At 43.7% G+C, this 15408-nt stretch overlaps 1 protein-coding gene across 1 annotated transcript in view; it reads right to left on the bottom strand.

The window, feature by feature from the left end:
- Window positions 1-15408, bottom strand: part of myo16 (myosin XVI) — a 375473-nt gene that overhangs the window by 118139 nt on the left and 241926 nt on the right. The window contains exon 25 of the mRNA XM_043691191.1: window positions 5490-5690. Coding sequence (XP_043547126.1) covers window positions 5490-5690 — 201 coding nt within the window. The remainder of the gene's footprint in view (window positions 1-5489; window positions 5691-15408) is intronic.

The raw sequence follows: 15408 nt of genomic DNA, 5'->3' as shown, positions 1-15408 counted from the left end.
CTAGATACAAAAACATGGTTGAACAAGATTTCAATTGAACCTTCTCTACTCAGGTTCCAGTACCAAGGCACCTGAGATTGTTAATATAGCGCAGTTGCTAACATATCACTATCAACCCCTCAAATACCATCAATAGCAGCACTGGCCATTATTGGAAGCCCAAGCTGAAAATAGGCAGGATCATCATGGTGCTGAAAACTTTATAGACATTGCTGTTAATTGGAAGAGTAGGTGTTGTGTCTCTCAGACTTTCACCCTCCGGTTCACAAGAGTCAACCTATCTCTAAACCTCCTTTATCTGTTGCTTTGTGAAAGTGACTGAGCTATTTCCATCGCTATTCACAATCAGCTGAAATTTCCTTTTTTACATTTTTTTATCAATTCAAAAGACTAGACTCCTCAGCTCTCTCTGTTTTCATCTCATCAAATTGAAGATAAAAAATCCCCATGTTGTCATTTCTCCCAATTCAACTTTTCTTCTGTAAACAAGGAGCTCCAGTCTAAACCTAACAAGTGCCTCTCTAACATGAGGGTTTCAGCCATAGGGAGAGGCTGAATAAGCTGGAGCTATTTTCCCTGGAATATCGAAGACTAAGAGGTGAGCTGATAGAAGGTTATAAAATCATGACGGGCATAGGTGGGGTCAATAGTCAATGTGGGTAGGGGAAACCAAAACTAGACTGTACAAGCTTAAGGTGAGGGGAAAGATTTAAAAGGGACTTAAGGGACAACATTTTCACGCAGGGGGTGTTGCGTGTATGGAATGAGCTGCCAGAGGACATTGTGGATGCTGGTACAATTACAGAATTTAAAAGGCATTTGGATCAGTACTTGATTAGCAAGGGTTTAGAGAGTCAACTACTGGCAAATGGGACGAGATTAATTTAGGATATCTGGTCAGCATGGACAAGTTGGACTGAAGGGTTTGCTTCCATGCTGTACATCTCTATGACTCTCTGACTGGATATGGCAGTGTAATGATTAGGGTACACAATTTACAGCTTGATATTTCAAATGGTGGAAGGATTTTTAATGTTTTAATTCTTTATATTTAAGCTTGCGACACAATGCTGGATCTCCGAGTCAGGTTTTCTCTTTATCTGAGCTCGGTACCCTACAGCATCCTCAGTTTTTCTGGGTCACCTACCTTGACCTCTATCCAGCTCAACTTCCTGACTGAAACTCCAATACACCGGCATCCAATGCTTAAAGTCAGATTTGTAGAGCTGAGAATGTTCCCATCAACGTGCATCCTGCCTGGGGTGCACAAAGAAATTCTAAAAGAGCAAATACAGTTGCCAAGTCTACTCTGAACACTCCAGTTTTCACACTCCAAGCTTATCAAAGTTCCACTTCACTGGAGACAGTGACCTAATGGAGCATCTATCTTCGTGAACTGTGCAGACACAAATCCCACTTGACCACATTCCTGCTCCCACAAAAAACAAGCTTAAGGGTGGAACTGCAAATTTCTGGACTCAACCGCCATTTTCGCAAAGGCAGTGGTCACTCACACAAATGCGTAAAAACAAGGACTGCAGATGCTGGAAACCAGAGTCGAGATTAGAGCGGTGCTGGCAAAGCACAGCAGGTCAGGCAGCATCCGAGGAGCAGGAAAATCGACGCTTTGGGCAACCCGATACGTCGATTTTCCTGCTCCTCAGATGCTGCCTGACCTGCTGTGCTTTGCCAGCACCGCTCTAATCTAGACTCACACAAATGCAGCCTTTCACAAATACAGAGCATCTCCCTCAACTAGAATCAAGGGAAAAATATACGGCTCGATCTTCAAAAACTGTGTCAGTCACTTGAAGTCATTTTGTTTTCTAGATTTACTCACAGTCTGCCGTTACAAGCAACTCAGTTAGTGGGTGATTTTTGTATAACTTAATTATTCGTATCATAGAAACTGTCAGCAAGAAGATCGCCTGCCCATCAAAGCTGCACATTTAGCAGCCTTGACGCTATTTGAAGACAACCAACATTTTTTCCTAAATTAACCAATAGTATTTTTCTAATCAACCTGTTCAGATAACTTATTGCACACCTCTGGAACAGATGGGATTGAACTGGGTCCTCCCTGATTCAGAGCAGGGACACTACCACTGCACCACACGAGGACCCAGCCAAATTCATTCAATGGGAACATGGTATGTTTTACATGCAGGTGACAAGGGCACAATTCTGAGTGAAAACATTGCTGAAGAAACTACAGAGAGGGCACCAAGATGCTTTGATCCTACCTTGGAAGACCTGGTTCAGGAATCAAGATAAAGAACTAAATGCTCTTGTCTCCAACAGATAGGAAATCCACTAGATATCTATTCCACAATTCATCAGAAAGAATTTGTAGTGCATTTGATTGGCAGGAGCTTGTAGTGTGCAGAGAGAACAGAGACAGTGAAGTGGATCATGGAATCACCTGAATTTGCTGTGCAAAATATTTCGAGAGATCAAGGGGTCAAAGAGGAGTGGTTTTGAATAAACCCTGTATGGCCTCTCCCCCAGCTTTGCTCATTTCCACACCTTTTAACAAGTATGAGAAAACAGGTGTACGTTACATTAAATATAGGGAAATGCTGGAAGAAATTCAATTATATAGCTAGGGTTAAGCGAAGAGCATTTTTGATGCTCTTGGTACACTTCCTATGTTTTCATCGGTTATCACATGGATTTTATTCACATGGCTCCTTTTTTAACTACTTTAATTTTCTTATATTCAATGTCACATATTTCTTTACATCTGTTCTCTCTAACCAGGTTTCACTTCCCCACAACCCTCATGTTGCACACTGACTATAATGAGAGGCACGTTCTCTAAATACCTCACACAATTCTCAAGACAGTAGAAAGATGTGCATAACTCCAGATAACAGCATGTTACTATGCATCAAAGAAACTGACTGTAATATCTTCCTGCTTAAAGAATGCATGCTGGCCATCATAAGGAGGGGAAGTTTGAGGCTACCAAGGCCAGGGGACAGACTTTAGAGGGTTTGTTCAGAACCATGAGATGACTGAAGAAAACTCATGGATATTTGCTGGAGAATGTTAGGTGCAGTGACATACTGGCAGAGAATCTTAATTAGTATCCAGTTGGAGCCCCATCCCACAAAATACAGAGGGCATTCTATCCAATATGGATACAGCAGTCTCCTCCAATAACAATGCAGTATTACCCATGCTGATGGACCCTGTGTTATCAGTTTCCATGCTGTATGGTTCCATGGTTGGCATTGGCTGGGAGGAACCTTATTGAATAGGGCCTCCGAAGCATCTCAGTCACCTAGTTGTGTTGAAACAACTTTGGAGAATGGCCTGTTGTCCTCTCTCAGCATCCTACCATTGCCAACTCCTTCCCAATCTATTCCTGCTAAGGTGATGGACCGTGTCATCTGATATTCCAATAATTTTACAGGTGGTTAAAGTCAGGATAGTGAGCTGGTGAAGGAGGAAATCATTGGGATTGCTGCCAGGACAATAGGCGCCAATGTGCATACTCATGTTGCCTCTACTTACAAAATTACCATACATTGAGGGAAAGCAATGCATTTTGGCTGAGGAGACCACAGGAAGAATGCTTCCAAAGCATAGCATATGAAAAGAAACACGTTCCATAATAACCATCGAGGATTATTGTATATGTGAACTATCTTAAAGGAGCACAATTGGATTGGATGATAAATGTGTTTTGGTTCTGGCTTCTATGTTAGAGTTTATTTTTGTCGTGACATGAGGACAAAATTCTTGAATTAAACTAGAGGAAATTGGGTCCAAGTGTGCAGAGTGCTGTGGCCTCTGCCTCTCTTTTCCTTCCCCTCTCTCTGATCCTACATCTCATGCTGGCCTGGCTATCCAGGTGATGCTAAGGACTGGTCTATTGTGATGGTGACGAGGCAAACACAAAACATGGATATCAGCTTGGTACTCAGCTGGAAATTCCCTCTTGAACAGACTAGACAGTGGAATATTTTTATGAGCAGATAGTTGTTTGCTTGATAATATTCACCACAATTCTCATTGGAGATCTGTCCTGCTCCTGCTCCTGTTCCTGGTCATGGTCGTGAGCCAAGATAATAGGCCTTGTCACCTAATAATCAACCTGTAAAAAAATGGCCTGATTGGAATGAAGATAGCATTGGGGGTGAAGCAGGACGCATGTCATGCCTACTGCTGGGATAGTAGACAGAGAGCTGCATCATGCTTACGTTGACAGGATGGAATCCCGTTCATTTGAGCTTGTTAGGATGATGATAGGGAGCACTCAAAGAAATGTTCCAATGCTCTCCTGCCCTCTTGCTCTGTCCATTTGGGGGAAAAAAAAAATCATTTTGTGCTGTTCTTTGTGGTAAAACTATGGGATATGCTAGTGCCACCTTCTGCAGTCATTGGGGAGACATGACTATAAAGTTAAAGCTAACTTTGTCATCTTAGAGAAAGTGAGGACTGCAGTCGGAATCAAAACGTGTGGCGCTGGAAAGGCACAGCAGGTCAGGCAGCATCCGAGGGGCAGGAGAATCGATACTTTGGGCATAAGCCCTTCTGAAGGAGAAATGTTGACTCTCCTGCCCCTCGGATGCTGACTGACCTGCTGTGCTTTTCCAGCGCCTTGCCTTTTGACAGGAACCTTGACATCTACAAGCAGCACTGTCCAAGACACAGGCGTGAGTTGCGAGTGCTGCAGGTGAAATAATTGGTGACAGGTTTTGTAAAGAAGCGAGTGTAGCTGAGGCATTGCTGCTGCATAAGGTTTGTATCGAAGTGCTAACTGAACACTTCAGCAGGTAACAGCCCTTTGCTCAGTGTCCTCTTGCCCTCCACCTTCTTCTGGCAGTTGTCATTGTTACTGCTCTTTCTCATCCTCCATATCATAATGAGTTAATCTGTCCTGGTAATGGCTGAGGGCAGAGTATTTCCCAGAGTACTGGGCGATCTTTGTACTTTGAATAACACTGGGGTGGGAGGGTCTTTTCCCTTTGAACAGAGAAACAGATTACAATTTTATTGAACAACGGGCAGCATTTTCCCATTAGTGCACTGAAACATTAAACTAGGAGTCTCGTCATTAATACATTTTAGTTTTCTAATAAACTGAACAGCATAAAATTTTACAGCCTACATCATATGAATCTCCACTTGTGAAATATACAGCCAACCAAGCAATACTTGTGAATAACAATACATCCACGATATTATTTAATGGTGTTGCATAGACAATGTTCATATTTCATCTATAGTTCAGGCGACAGCCAACGAGTGAATCTGTGGTTTCCTCGTGTGGTATACACTATTCATCACATGTAAAATACTCTCATTTGCTTTAACTAGGCTAGATGATGTTGCATAAAATGTTTTTGAGTCTGCTTTGTGGAGCAGGAGAATCCAGTAATTATTCTTGAATTTCATCAATAGAACTAATGGCTTCTTCAAATTTAAATGTTGCCCTTAATTAACCATACGTGACTAATCACTCATTCCTGTAAACTCACCTTTCCTGCGTAATGCATGATCGTGAAGGCTGAGCCTGGGTCCTTTGATGGAATGTTCCCATTTCCATCCTTTGTCGACATGTAAACAGCATTTGTATGAGCTGTTTCCAAATGGGACTGCAGCCGTTTGCTGAGGCTTTGTTCCATTGATCGAAGAGTCTGACTTTCTTCATCTAGCAATGATAAAAAGCCAGAAGGTTTCTGAAATGACAAAGGAATAGATTGGATAAATTAGCAATGTAGCCTGAATGACTTCTTAATTGGGCGAGATCCATTTGGTTGGGTTACGCAAAACTTCGTTTTAAACCGACTAAAATGGTTCCTTTAAAAAGCTGCTGTAAAATTATGCCTGCAAATGATCATTCACTTTATCTTTAAAACCAGGGACACATTAAATCTTTAGAAGCAGACATAAGGATCCAAGGCTTAATCCACAAACAACATCCAGGCCTTTAAGAAACTTAACTTCAATTGCATTTTAAAAAGTGTTTCGTGAAGGACCTTCAAAGATGGCTATAATTGAATTGATTGACTTTATTTTATACTGAGCAATAATGTTAACAAGCATAAATAAGGCATTTATTTGCCTTATATATTTATCCTGATATTTAAGATGAATTTTAAGTGAGCTTATATTATTTCATTAAATAGATGTTGCATGTACATTGTTTGAAATGTTCTACTTTTCATATTCCCAACCTGTACAGAATAAACAGGTGTGTAATAGCTTAAAAAAGAAGCAAGTGGCTCTGATGGAGGTGAGGTGGGAGAAGTTATGAGGGGAAAGAGCAAAGCAGCCTTTTCCTGTTTCCAAACAGTTTTTCCAAATTCAATGAATAAACCCTGAACAGGGCCATTTTAGCAATGAGTCTCTTTCCCCTACTGCTTTCATTCTGGGCAGGAATACGACAGCTGAAGTGCATATCACCTGTCTAGGCCTAGGAACATGTATTCCAGGGGATTAATATATCCTGGAGACTTTCCCATCTAAGGTCTGTACAACTGCCCGAGCCTCATGACAGTAAACCTTAGTTGCAGATCTACAAGACTGAAAGAACAATTATTTTGCTGGCACCAGTGTCATCTAGGCTGCTACACTCTGGGGTACAGCTGGATCCTGAGGCTGAATGATTATTCAGGGAGATAAAGGCAAGTTATTCATCCTTGTGTTTTTAGATTGTCATGGGACTCCACTCCCTTTCCCTCTGTTCTGTTCCACAGAGTTATTGATGCTGGCTCCACAAGTATTATTTCTACAAACAACGCTGAATATTGGTACTTATAGAATGAAAGAAAAGGAAAAGGTGGTGGTAGTGGTGGGGAGTTGGTTGGGGTGGGGGGTGGGGTGCATGAGAAGCATTTCTTTCCATTTTCTCTTCTCCCGTTACCTGAGGTGCCTGTATTGTGGCCACACCAGGGTGGTTGAGATGTCAGGTGGGTGGGTCAGGAAGGCGCCACAGTACCAGGTAACTGAATTAATGACTACAGTTTGTTGAGCATCTGAGCAGAGGTTGTTGTGGGGTCTCCCACATTAGCGGGGTGTGCGTCAGGTCCAGGGAAGGGTCACCCTAAGGTGGATGGGGGAGAGAAGCATGTCTATTTGCCCAAATGTTTGGAAGGGGAGGGGTGATGATGATAATGGTGTCAGTTCTGAAAGGTGAGAGGGGTTGTTGGATCTGGCCAGTGTGGGGATCCAGCAGACGGAGGGTGGTGTTTGCTCCAGGGCTCGGGCCAGAGGTAGGGGTCGAGGGTGGCACTACTCTCAAGTCAGCGGTAGTCGTAGTGGGTTGTGTGGAAGGGTATGGAATCTGGTTGGGGTCTTTGGATGGGGAGTGTTTCTCAGGAATCCAGACAGGCACACAGAAGATTTACCAGGATGTTGTCAGAACTATTAGGCCTGAATTATAGGGAGAGGTTGGCCAGGATTGGAACGTGGGAGAATGAGGGGTGACTTTATTGAGTTGTATAAAATCACGAGGGACATAGATAGGATGAATGCACATACACTTTTTCACAGGGAAGAGGATTTGAAAATTAGAGGGCATAGGTTTAAGGTGAGAGGGGAAAGATTTAAGGACTTGAGGGGAAACTTCTTCATGTAGAGAGTGGTGCATGTATGAAACGGTCTGCCAGAGAAAGTGGTTGAAGCAAATACAATAGCAACACATAAAAAATATTTGGATACATGGACGGGAAAGGTTCAGAGGGATATGGACCAATTGGAACTAGCTGAGAGGGCATCATGGTCAGTATGGACCAGTTTGGGCCAAAGGGCCTGTTTCCATATTGTATTACTCTGTGACTTGACGTGGCAGGGGGAGAGAACTTGTAGTTGTGGGGCTGGTGCAGTTTCAGTTCAGTAGTTACCCAGGAGTTAGAGTAGACATTGGCATTCTAACCTTTCCTGAATAACTCTGAATAACTATTAAACCTTACTGAATTACGAATCTCTAAATGTTCTCACTTTAAAAGACTTTCATGGACAGTTCGAGACACAAGCCTATTGGAAGTTCCAATTTCCTGGGAACGTCTACCAAAGTCTGCTTTGATGGATGTTTTGCATGACAGTGATACACAACTGCAGTCCCCTTTGGCTATTGGAATACCTGGACCACTTAGAGGTGAGACGCAATGAGAGCTCATCTGAATCTTTTCAGCAATCACCACCTGGTGGCAAGGATAGGTTACAGCAAGTTGCAATGTGGCATGTGAGTATTTTAAATCAACATAATGAAAATAATAGGAACACATGGAGAGATCTTTCAAAATAAATGCTTGGCAATAGGTAGTGGGAGCAGAATGACTGTCCAAAGTACTTGGTCAGATTTCCCTGACACCAGACAGTTCATTCATTACTGTTTAAAACCCAAGTGAAGTTTTAAAATAAGTGATTATTTGAGTCAGAATCCATAAAAGAATGTGGACAACACTATTTAAAAAGAAAACTGAAGAAGGATATTGGAAAATGGCCAAGAAGTATATTATGCTGAAGAATGAGGACTAACACAGCCATCTCCCCTGTGATTGAGTTCCAGGGATGTGAAATAATCTTGCACACTGCTGCTTGTACATGGGAAAAGCTGGAAGAAGAGGGCACAGGTAGACACGTCATCAGCATACACTAGAAAACCTTAAGTGGATGGTATCCTGACATCAGACAGCTTGACTAACTGACATGAAATTAATAATCAAGATTAGTAAAATGAATATGCATTTAGCCATCTCATTGTTTACTATTCAACCTAAAAGCATGAAATACCAACTGAACCAAATGCTAGTGCTCCGTAAAGATCAGACACCTGAAATACAAATTTAGCAAAATTTTGGAACTTTATCTATTGCAACGGTGTGTTTTTCAGGATCTTTTGGTCAGTTAATGAATTGGCAAGAGAGTAATGCCACAGGTTCACAGGGTAGCCCAAAGGAATACAGTATATAACTCATGTAAATATCCAAATTTTAAGGGTAAGATTTATGGGGTTGCCTTTTACATGGACAAGGGTTTTGAGGGATTCATATATGTGCTCAATAAAAGGCTGCCATAGTGAAATAAAGTAAAAACGATCAACATTACAAAATCCATATCCATTCTCTATTATTTATTCCGTACTTCTTTAATCCATTTCTTTCGTCTACCCTGCCTTTCCCACGGACATCAACCAACATCACTTTTCTGAAATTCCTCTCTGGGCAGAGTTTAGGACTTGAATATCATCATTGGCTTTGTGCAATCTACCACTGAAGATGGAGGCGCGAAGGACCGTGCCTTCCTCGGGTTAGTTGTTTCTACAAGGAGCGTTATTTTTCATTCATGTAGGTAAACATTTGTATGCAAATCCCTTGAGACTGAGGATGACCTTCTTCCACCTGAAGCTGTTGGTCTTGAGGTGGCAACAAGATCAATGTTGGACACAAGTCGGGTATATGGGATTAGAAGAGACAGGTGATCTGCTGTGTGGATCATTGACAGTATTGTCACTGCAGTCAATATATATGCCTCTTTACTATGCTGAAAATGGAATGATTCATGGACAGAAATCCAGTTGGCAACCCCCTTCTTCAGTCAAAACAACTATCAGAAAGTTGCAATGTGGTCCCCAGTGAATGCCACAGTTGCTGCCAAACATGAAGATAAAATAAATAGATGGTATAAGGTGAAATAAAACAGTGAAATAGAAAGTTCAAGCCCGAGGCATAAGCATAACCTCCTCTCCAAGTAAAACCCTTGTCTCTTAGAACTAGGCCCCTTGTGACAACATACTCTGAAATGACAAGGCTTATAATCACTCCACCTTATGTAAGTATGGATGAAATGGGCAGCCTAATTACCGTTTAAGTATTTTTAGTACTGTACCAAATGTACTATAATCACGATTCCATATTCATCTTTGTTACACATTGAAATTGTCAGCTAAGAAGTTTAATAAGTATATCATTAACAAGAAATACACATGACCTTTAACATAATTCCACAATTATGTTCTTTACACTTATTTGCAGAAATAATGCACAGCGTATGAATTATTAATCTTCCGACAAAAACATAAAAATGACGTTAGTTAATGCATTACTCTTGCACAGCTGGGCTTTGCATGGAAATTAATTCAGTGCTGAAAATGTGAATTGTCTCTTCGCTTTCAGTGGGCTGTGGATGATTAGTGTCCAGTACACTTCTTCATCAAAAATTGACAATTTCTGGCATTAAGAGGCATATTCTTTTCTCTCTCTTAATATTTTTAGGAAAACCCTCTGTACGAAAATGAGGCAGCTTCACCAGGCTGAGCTAAACGTATCCGGGCTGGTTGATCCTCACACTGTCAAAAGCAGAAAATTGTTTCACTGTTAAGCACCAGCATCTTTCATCTTGATTGGTGTAACAGCCCAATAAATCATCAACCTCCACTAAAATACACAGCTATCTATTTAATTGGGCAATGTAGTATTTCTGTTTCTGCTTTACCTCACTTCTGAAAAATACTCTTGACATTTTCAGTCGATGGATAAGTGCTTTTTTTTTTAACCATTTGTCTTTGGGATTGCAAACATTGTTGGCAAGACAGGCGTTTCTCACCCATTTCCTGGCCTATTACAACTGCTTTGATGGAGGTGCCCTCTTGACATTGTTTTGTAGGGAGTGCCAGGATTTTGATCCGCCAAAAAGAACGAATGGAAACATATATCAAAGTCACAATGGTGTGTGACAAAGGGAAACTTGAAGGTGATGGTATTCCTGTGTATTTGCTATGTATGTCCTTCTTGGTGTTAGAGGAATGACTCAGGCTGAAATCACAGTAATATATTGCAGTGCCCTGCACATGTGAGCTGCTAATCAAGCAATGGCGAGACAAATGGCAGTTCTTCCCATAGAATCCAGGCCCCAGTGGTGGAGGTCCCAGCTATCATGATAGCCAGAGGCCTTCAACTCTTATGTCCACCACTGGGAATACCTGCCAAAAGACTACCACCAAAGTCCTAGAATCATGGATGACCCAGGCTACAGGGGAAGTAATGCTGCGGGTGTGGGTGGGAGCTGGTTGAAGTTAGCAGGGTTGATGTGGTAGAGGAGGGGTCAGAAGCAATGTCAGGGAGATGGCTCTCAGCGCCCTGTCCCTTTCCGAATTTCACTGATTGACACTGGTCGAAGAACACCCCTTTCTCCTGAGGTGATGAGCAGACACACCTTTTTACTTGTGCATGGTTTGCTCTCAGATGGATTTATCAAAACACTGTGAAAAGGTTTGTAGTTCGGGTGCTCGTGGTTGTGGTTCTGTTCGCCGAGCTGGGAATTTGTGTTGCAGACGTTTCGTCCCCTGTCTCGGTGACATCCTCAGTGCTTGGGAGCCGCCTGTGAAGTGCTTCTGTGATCTTTCCTCCGGAATTTATAGTGATTTGTATCTGCCGCTTCCGGTTGTCCGGAACTGACAACTAATCTATCCCCACCTTGCCACATCCCTCCAAACCTTCCTTATTCGTGTACTGGTCTAAATGTCTTTTAAACATTGCAACTGTACCCGCATCCACTACTTCCTGTGGAAGTTTATTCCACACACGAACCTCTCTCTGTGTAATAAAGTTGCCCCTCATGTATTTTTTAATTTTTCTCCTCTCATCTTAAGAATATGCCCCTCGTCTTGAAATTCCCCCAGGCTAGGGAAAAGACACTTGCTATCCACCTTATCTGTAACCCTTACGATTTTGTAATCTCTGTCAGGTCACCCCTCAACCTCCCAAGCTCCAGTGGAATAAGTCCCAGTCTATTTAGCCTCTCCTTATAACTCAAACCCTTCAGTGCTAGCAACATCCTGGTAAATCCTTCTGGAAGCTTCTCCAGATTAATAATATCCTTCCCGCTGCAGACTCAGACAACGTCACATTTTGTTATTCAATGAAACAAATCAATCCTGTGACAAGGATCTTTAAACAATAACTGGGTGTTTTTTTTTGAACATGAGAACTTACACATGCAATGTTAACTGTAACAGACAGCTTACCTGGATGGCTGCTACTACATACTGAGCTCAGAGGCATGGGACTACAATATCCCATCCTGACTCCAGGTGAGTAATGAGTGATATTAGTTTAAGAAACACTTACTTAAAAGGTACATTTGCATCATATCACAACATTCCCCTTTTTTCTATGCCAGAGGTTTACCCTTAAAAGAATCAGACTTATGATGAGACAGCAATAGGAAATAAAATTGGGCTGAATGCTGCATATGTTTAATTTAGTGAGAGTCACATTGAGTTTTTTGAAGATATTATTGCCACAAGGATTCTATCGTATCTTAATAAACACGACTCATTAACAACCTATCCCATTCCTATGGAATCCCTCAGGCCTGATTCGATCTTCTTCACCCCCAGAACAATTCGTCACCTAGCAGATATCCGCTGAAAGACGGGCATCCCTTATGCCAACTGTGCACCCCGACTAGGTTTGGTAATCTGGCGGTGTCACTCACTGGCAACATAATGCCATAGTAGTCACAGAGTCTTGATGCCCTGGCACATAGCCAAAACGGCTGACACTCCTTCACATGTACAAACTCATTCTCTCACCCTCGTTATCATTTAACCACCAGGCTACACATTTTTCCTGTTTTTCGACACAAGACCATCTGAAGATCTGCTGAGTCCCCACGATCTTGCCCCCAGTGCCCAATAATCAGATGCGTCAAGTCATTGTCCAGTAGGGGAAAACCCAGGCAAACAATCGGACAAGTCCAAACATGAGATTTTATGGAAAGTCAACAAGAGGAAACACAAAGGACATTAATATAGTCCACAGTCTGCAAGTATAATGCAAATCAAATGCTGGCTTTGTGGCCTTGGCTGTCCATGATGCTCTCCTGCATCCAATTAGCATCTACTGGAACTGGTAGATGCATTGAAGGGCCCAATGTCCCAGACCAATATCATCTACAAGGAGAGATTTCTCCAGCTCAATACCCTCATCTTGGATCATTCCTCTGGCTCCTCAGGATCTATCACATCCCTTCATCACCTGCCCATACCTAATGCACAACTTCAACAGCCCATATCCATTTATCCACTGTCCATGTGGAGTCCCACCACATTGAACTTTACCTCCAGGTGTTCTCCCTGCTCCCTGAACCACAAGATTACACCTTAATGATGTCTACCCTGTTCCTCTATACTCTCCCTTTTGACATCACGGTGGTGGTCACTGCCCATAACACTCCAACCAGTCCATAGCCCTCTGATGATATTCACATGTACCCCATGCATCTTACATTGCTGTCCATCACCACCCTTGTTCTCTTCTCCACAAATGTCTCTGCTTTCCACTCCCAGCCTTGACTCCACCTCCCCTTTTGGCAATGAGAAGCTGCCCCTACAGGCTCCCCCTTGTAATCTCCTTCACAATTGTCAGACAAATACCCAGCACTGCATTCACCCCAGGGTTCTGACAGACGTTGAGGTGCAGTCCGAGATGTGATGGACCAGACAGTGACTGCTGTCGATGCTGTTCCTTGACTGATGACAGGCGGTTCCTCCGACTGCTGGTGCTGACCCACAGAGGATGGTTGGTTGTCTGCTCTCCGGACTACAGTCAGATAGATCCACTGACAGTGGATATCCCCAACTGATGACTGACCATAGTCAAGCTCCTGAACAGTATGCGGACTGTTCATTTAACTGACAATACTGTGACCTTTTGACTGACGGTGGTCCACCCTTGACTAGACTGAGAAGTAGCCACTACTTATTTTCCAACTAGGCCAGTTGATTGAAAGTATATACAGTGCATTTGCCATGCAGGCAGCTGGCACATGCTGTGTTCACCTGATGCCAATGTGGGCCATACAGCCAGGTCTTCCTCCTGCCCTGGATAGGTTCCTACCAGCAGGCAGCACATCTGTGTGCCTGCATAAAAGAGCTTGTCATCCTGGCAGTACAGTTAGGTCTTGGTTTTTGGCAATGCCAATGCAGTAACTGGCATGGCATGGTAGACAAGGAAAGGCATGAATGCTGCAATCTTGCAGACAGGGGCTAAGTGAGTAGCGCTCAGAGACCAAACAGTGGCCTAGTCCAATCCGTGACCTTGGTGGATGTGCAGGTAAAACTTTGATGGATGTGGAAGGCTCCTTTAGGGCCTTGGATGGAGATGAGGAAGGAGGTGTGGGTGCAGGTTTTGCAATTTCTGCAGTGTCAGGGGAAGGTGCCAGGAAGGGAGGGTGCGTTGTTGGGGGGCGTGGACCTGACCAGGTTGTCACAGTGGGCACGGTCTTTGCGGAAGGCGGAAAGGGGTGGGGAGGGAAATATATCGTTTATGCGGAGGTTGGTAGGGTGGAAGGTGAGCACTAGGGGCGTTCTGTCCTTGTTGCGGTTGTAGGGGTTGGGTCTGAGGGCGGAGGTGCGGGATGTGGATGAGATGCGTTGGAGGGCATCTTTAACCACGTGGGAAGGGAAATTGAAGGAGGCCATCTGGTATGTTCTGTGGTGGAACTGGTCCTCCTGGGAGCAGAAACGGCAGAGGCGGAGGAATTGGGAATACGGGATGGCATTTTTGCAGGAAGTAGGGTGGTAAGAGGTGTAATCCAGGTAGCTGTGGGAGTCGGTGAGTTTGTAAAAAATGTCGGTGTCAAGTCATTTGAGAGGTCCAGGAAGGGGAGGGAGGTGTCAGAGATGGTCCAGGTAAATTTAAGGTCAGGGTGGAATGTGTTGGTGAAGTTGATGAATTGCTCAACCTCCTCGTGGGAGCATGAGCTGGCGCCAATGCAGTCATCAATGTAGCGGAGGAAGAGGTGGGGAGTGGTGCTGGTGTAACCATGGAAGATGGACTATTCTACATAGCCAACAAAGAGACAGGCATAGCTGGGGCCCATACGGGTGCCCATGGCTACCTCTTTGGTCTGCAGGAAGTGGGAGCATGGCTACCCCTTTGGTCTGGAGGAAGTGGGACCAGGTGGCGCCAATGCAGTCATCAATGTAGCGGAGGAAGAGGTGGAGAGTGGTGCCGATGTAATTACGGAAGATCAACTGTTCTACGTAGCCAGGCGGAGGATTCAAAGGAGAAATTGTTTCGGGTGAGGACCAGTTCGGCCAAACGAATGAGAGTGTCGGTGGAAGGGTACTGTTGGGGACGTCTGGAGAGGAAAAAACAGAGTGCTTGGAGGCCCTGGTCATGGTGGATGGAGGTATAGAGGGATTGGATATCCATGGTGAAGTTGAGGCGTTGGGGGCCGGGGAAACGGAAGTCTTGGAGGAGGTGGAGGGCATGGATGGTGTCTCGAATGTATGTGGGGATTTCCTGGACTGGGGGGGATAGGACAGTGTCGAGGTAGGTAGAGATGAGTTCAGTGGGGCAGGAGCATGCTGAGACAATGGGTCGGCCAGGGTGGTCAGGCTTGTGGATCTTGGGAAGGAGGTAGAACCGGGCAGTGCGAGGTTCC

Source organism: Chiloscyllium plagiosum, chromosome 6 (genome assembly GCF_004010195.1).
Source record: "Chiloscyllium plagiosum isolate BGI_BamShark_2017 chromosome 6, ASM401019v2, whole genome shotgun sequence".
Taxonomy (NCBI): Eukaryota; Metazoa; Chordata; class Chondrichthyes; order Orectolobiformes; family Hemiscylliidae; genus Chiloscyllium; species Chiloscyllium plagiosum.
This window is presented reverse-complemented; position numbering and strand designations above follow the sequence as displayed.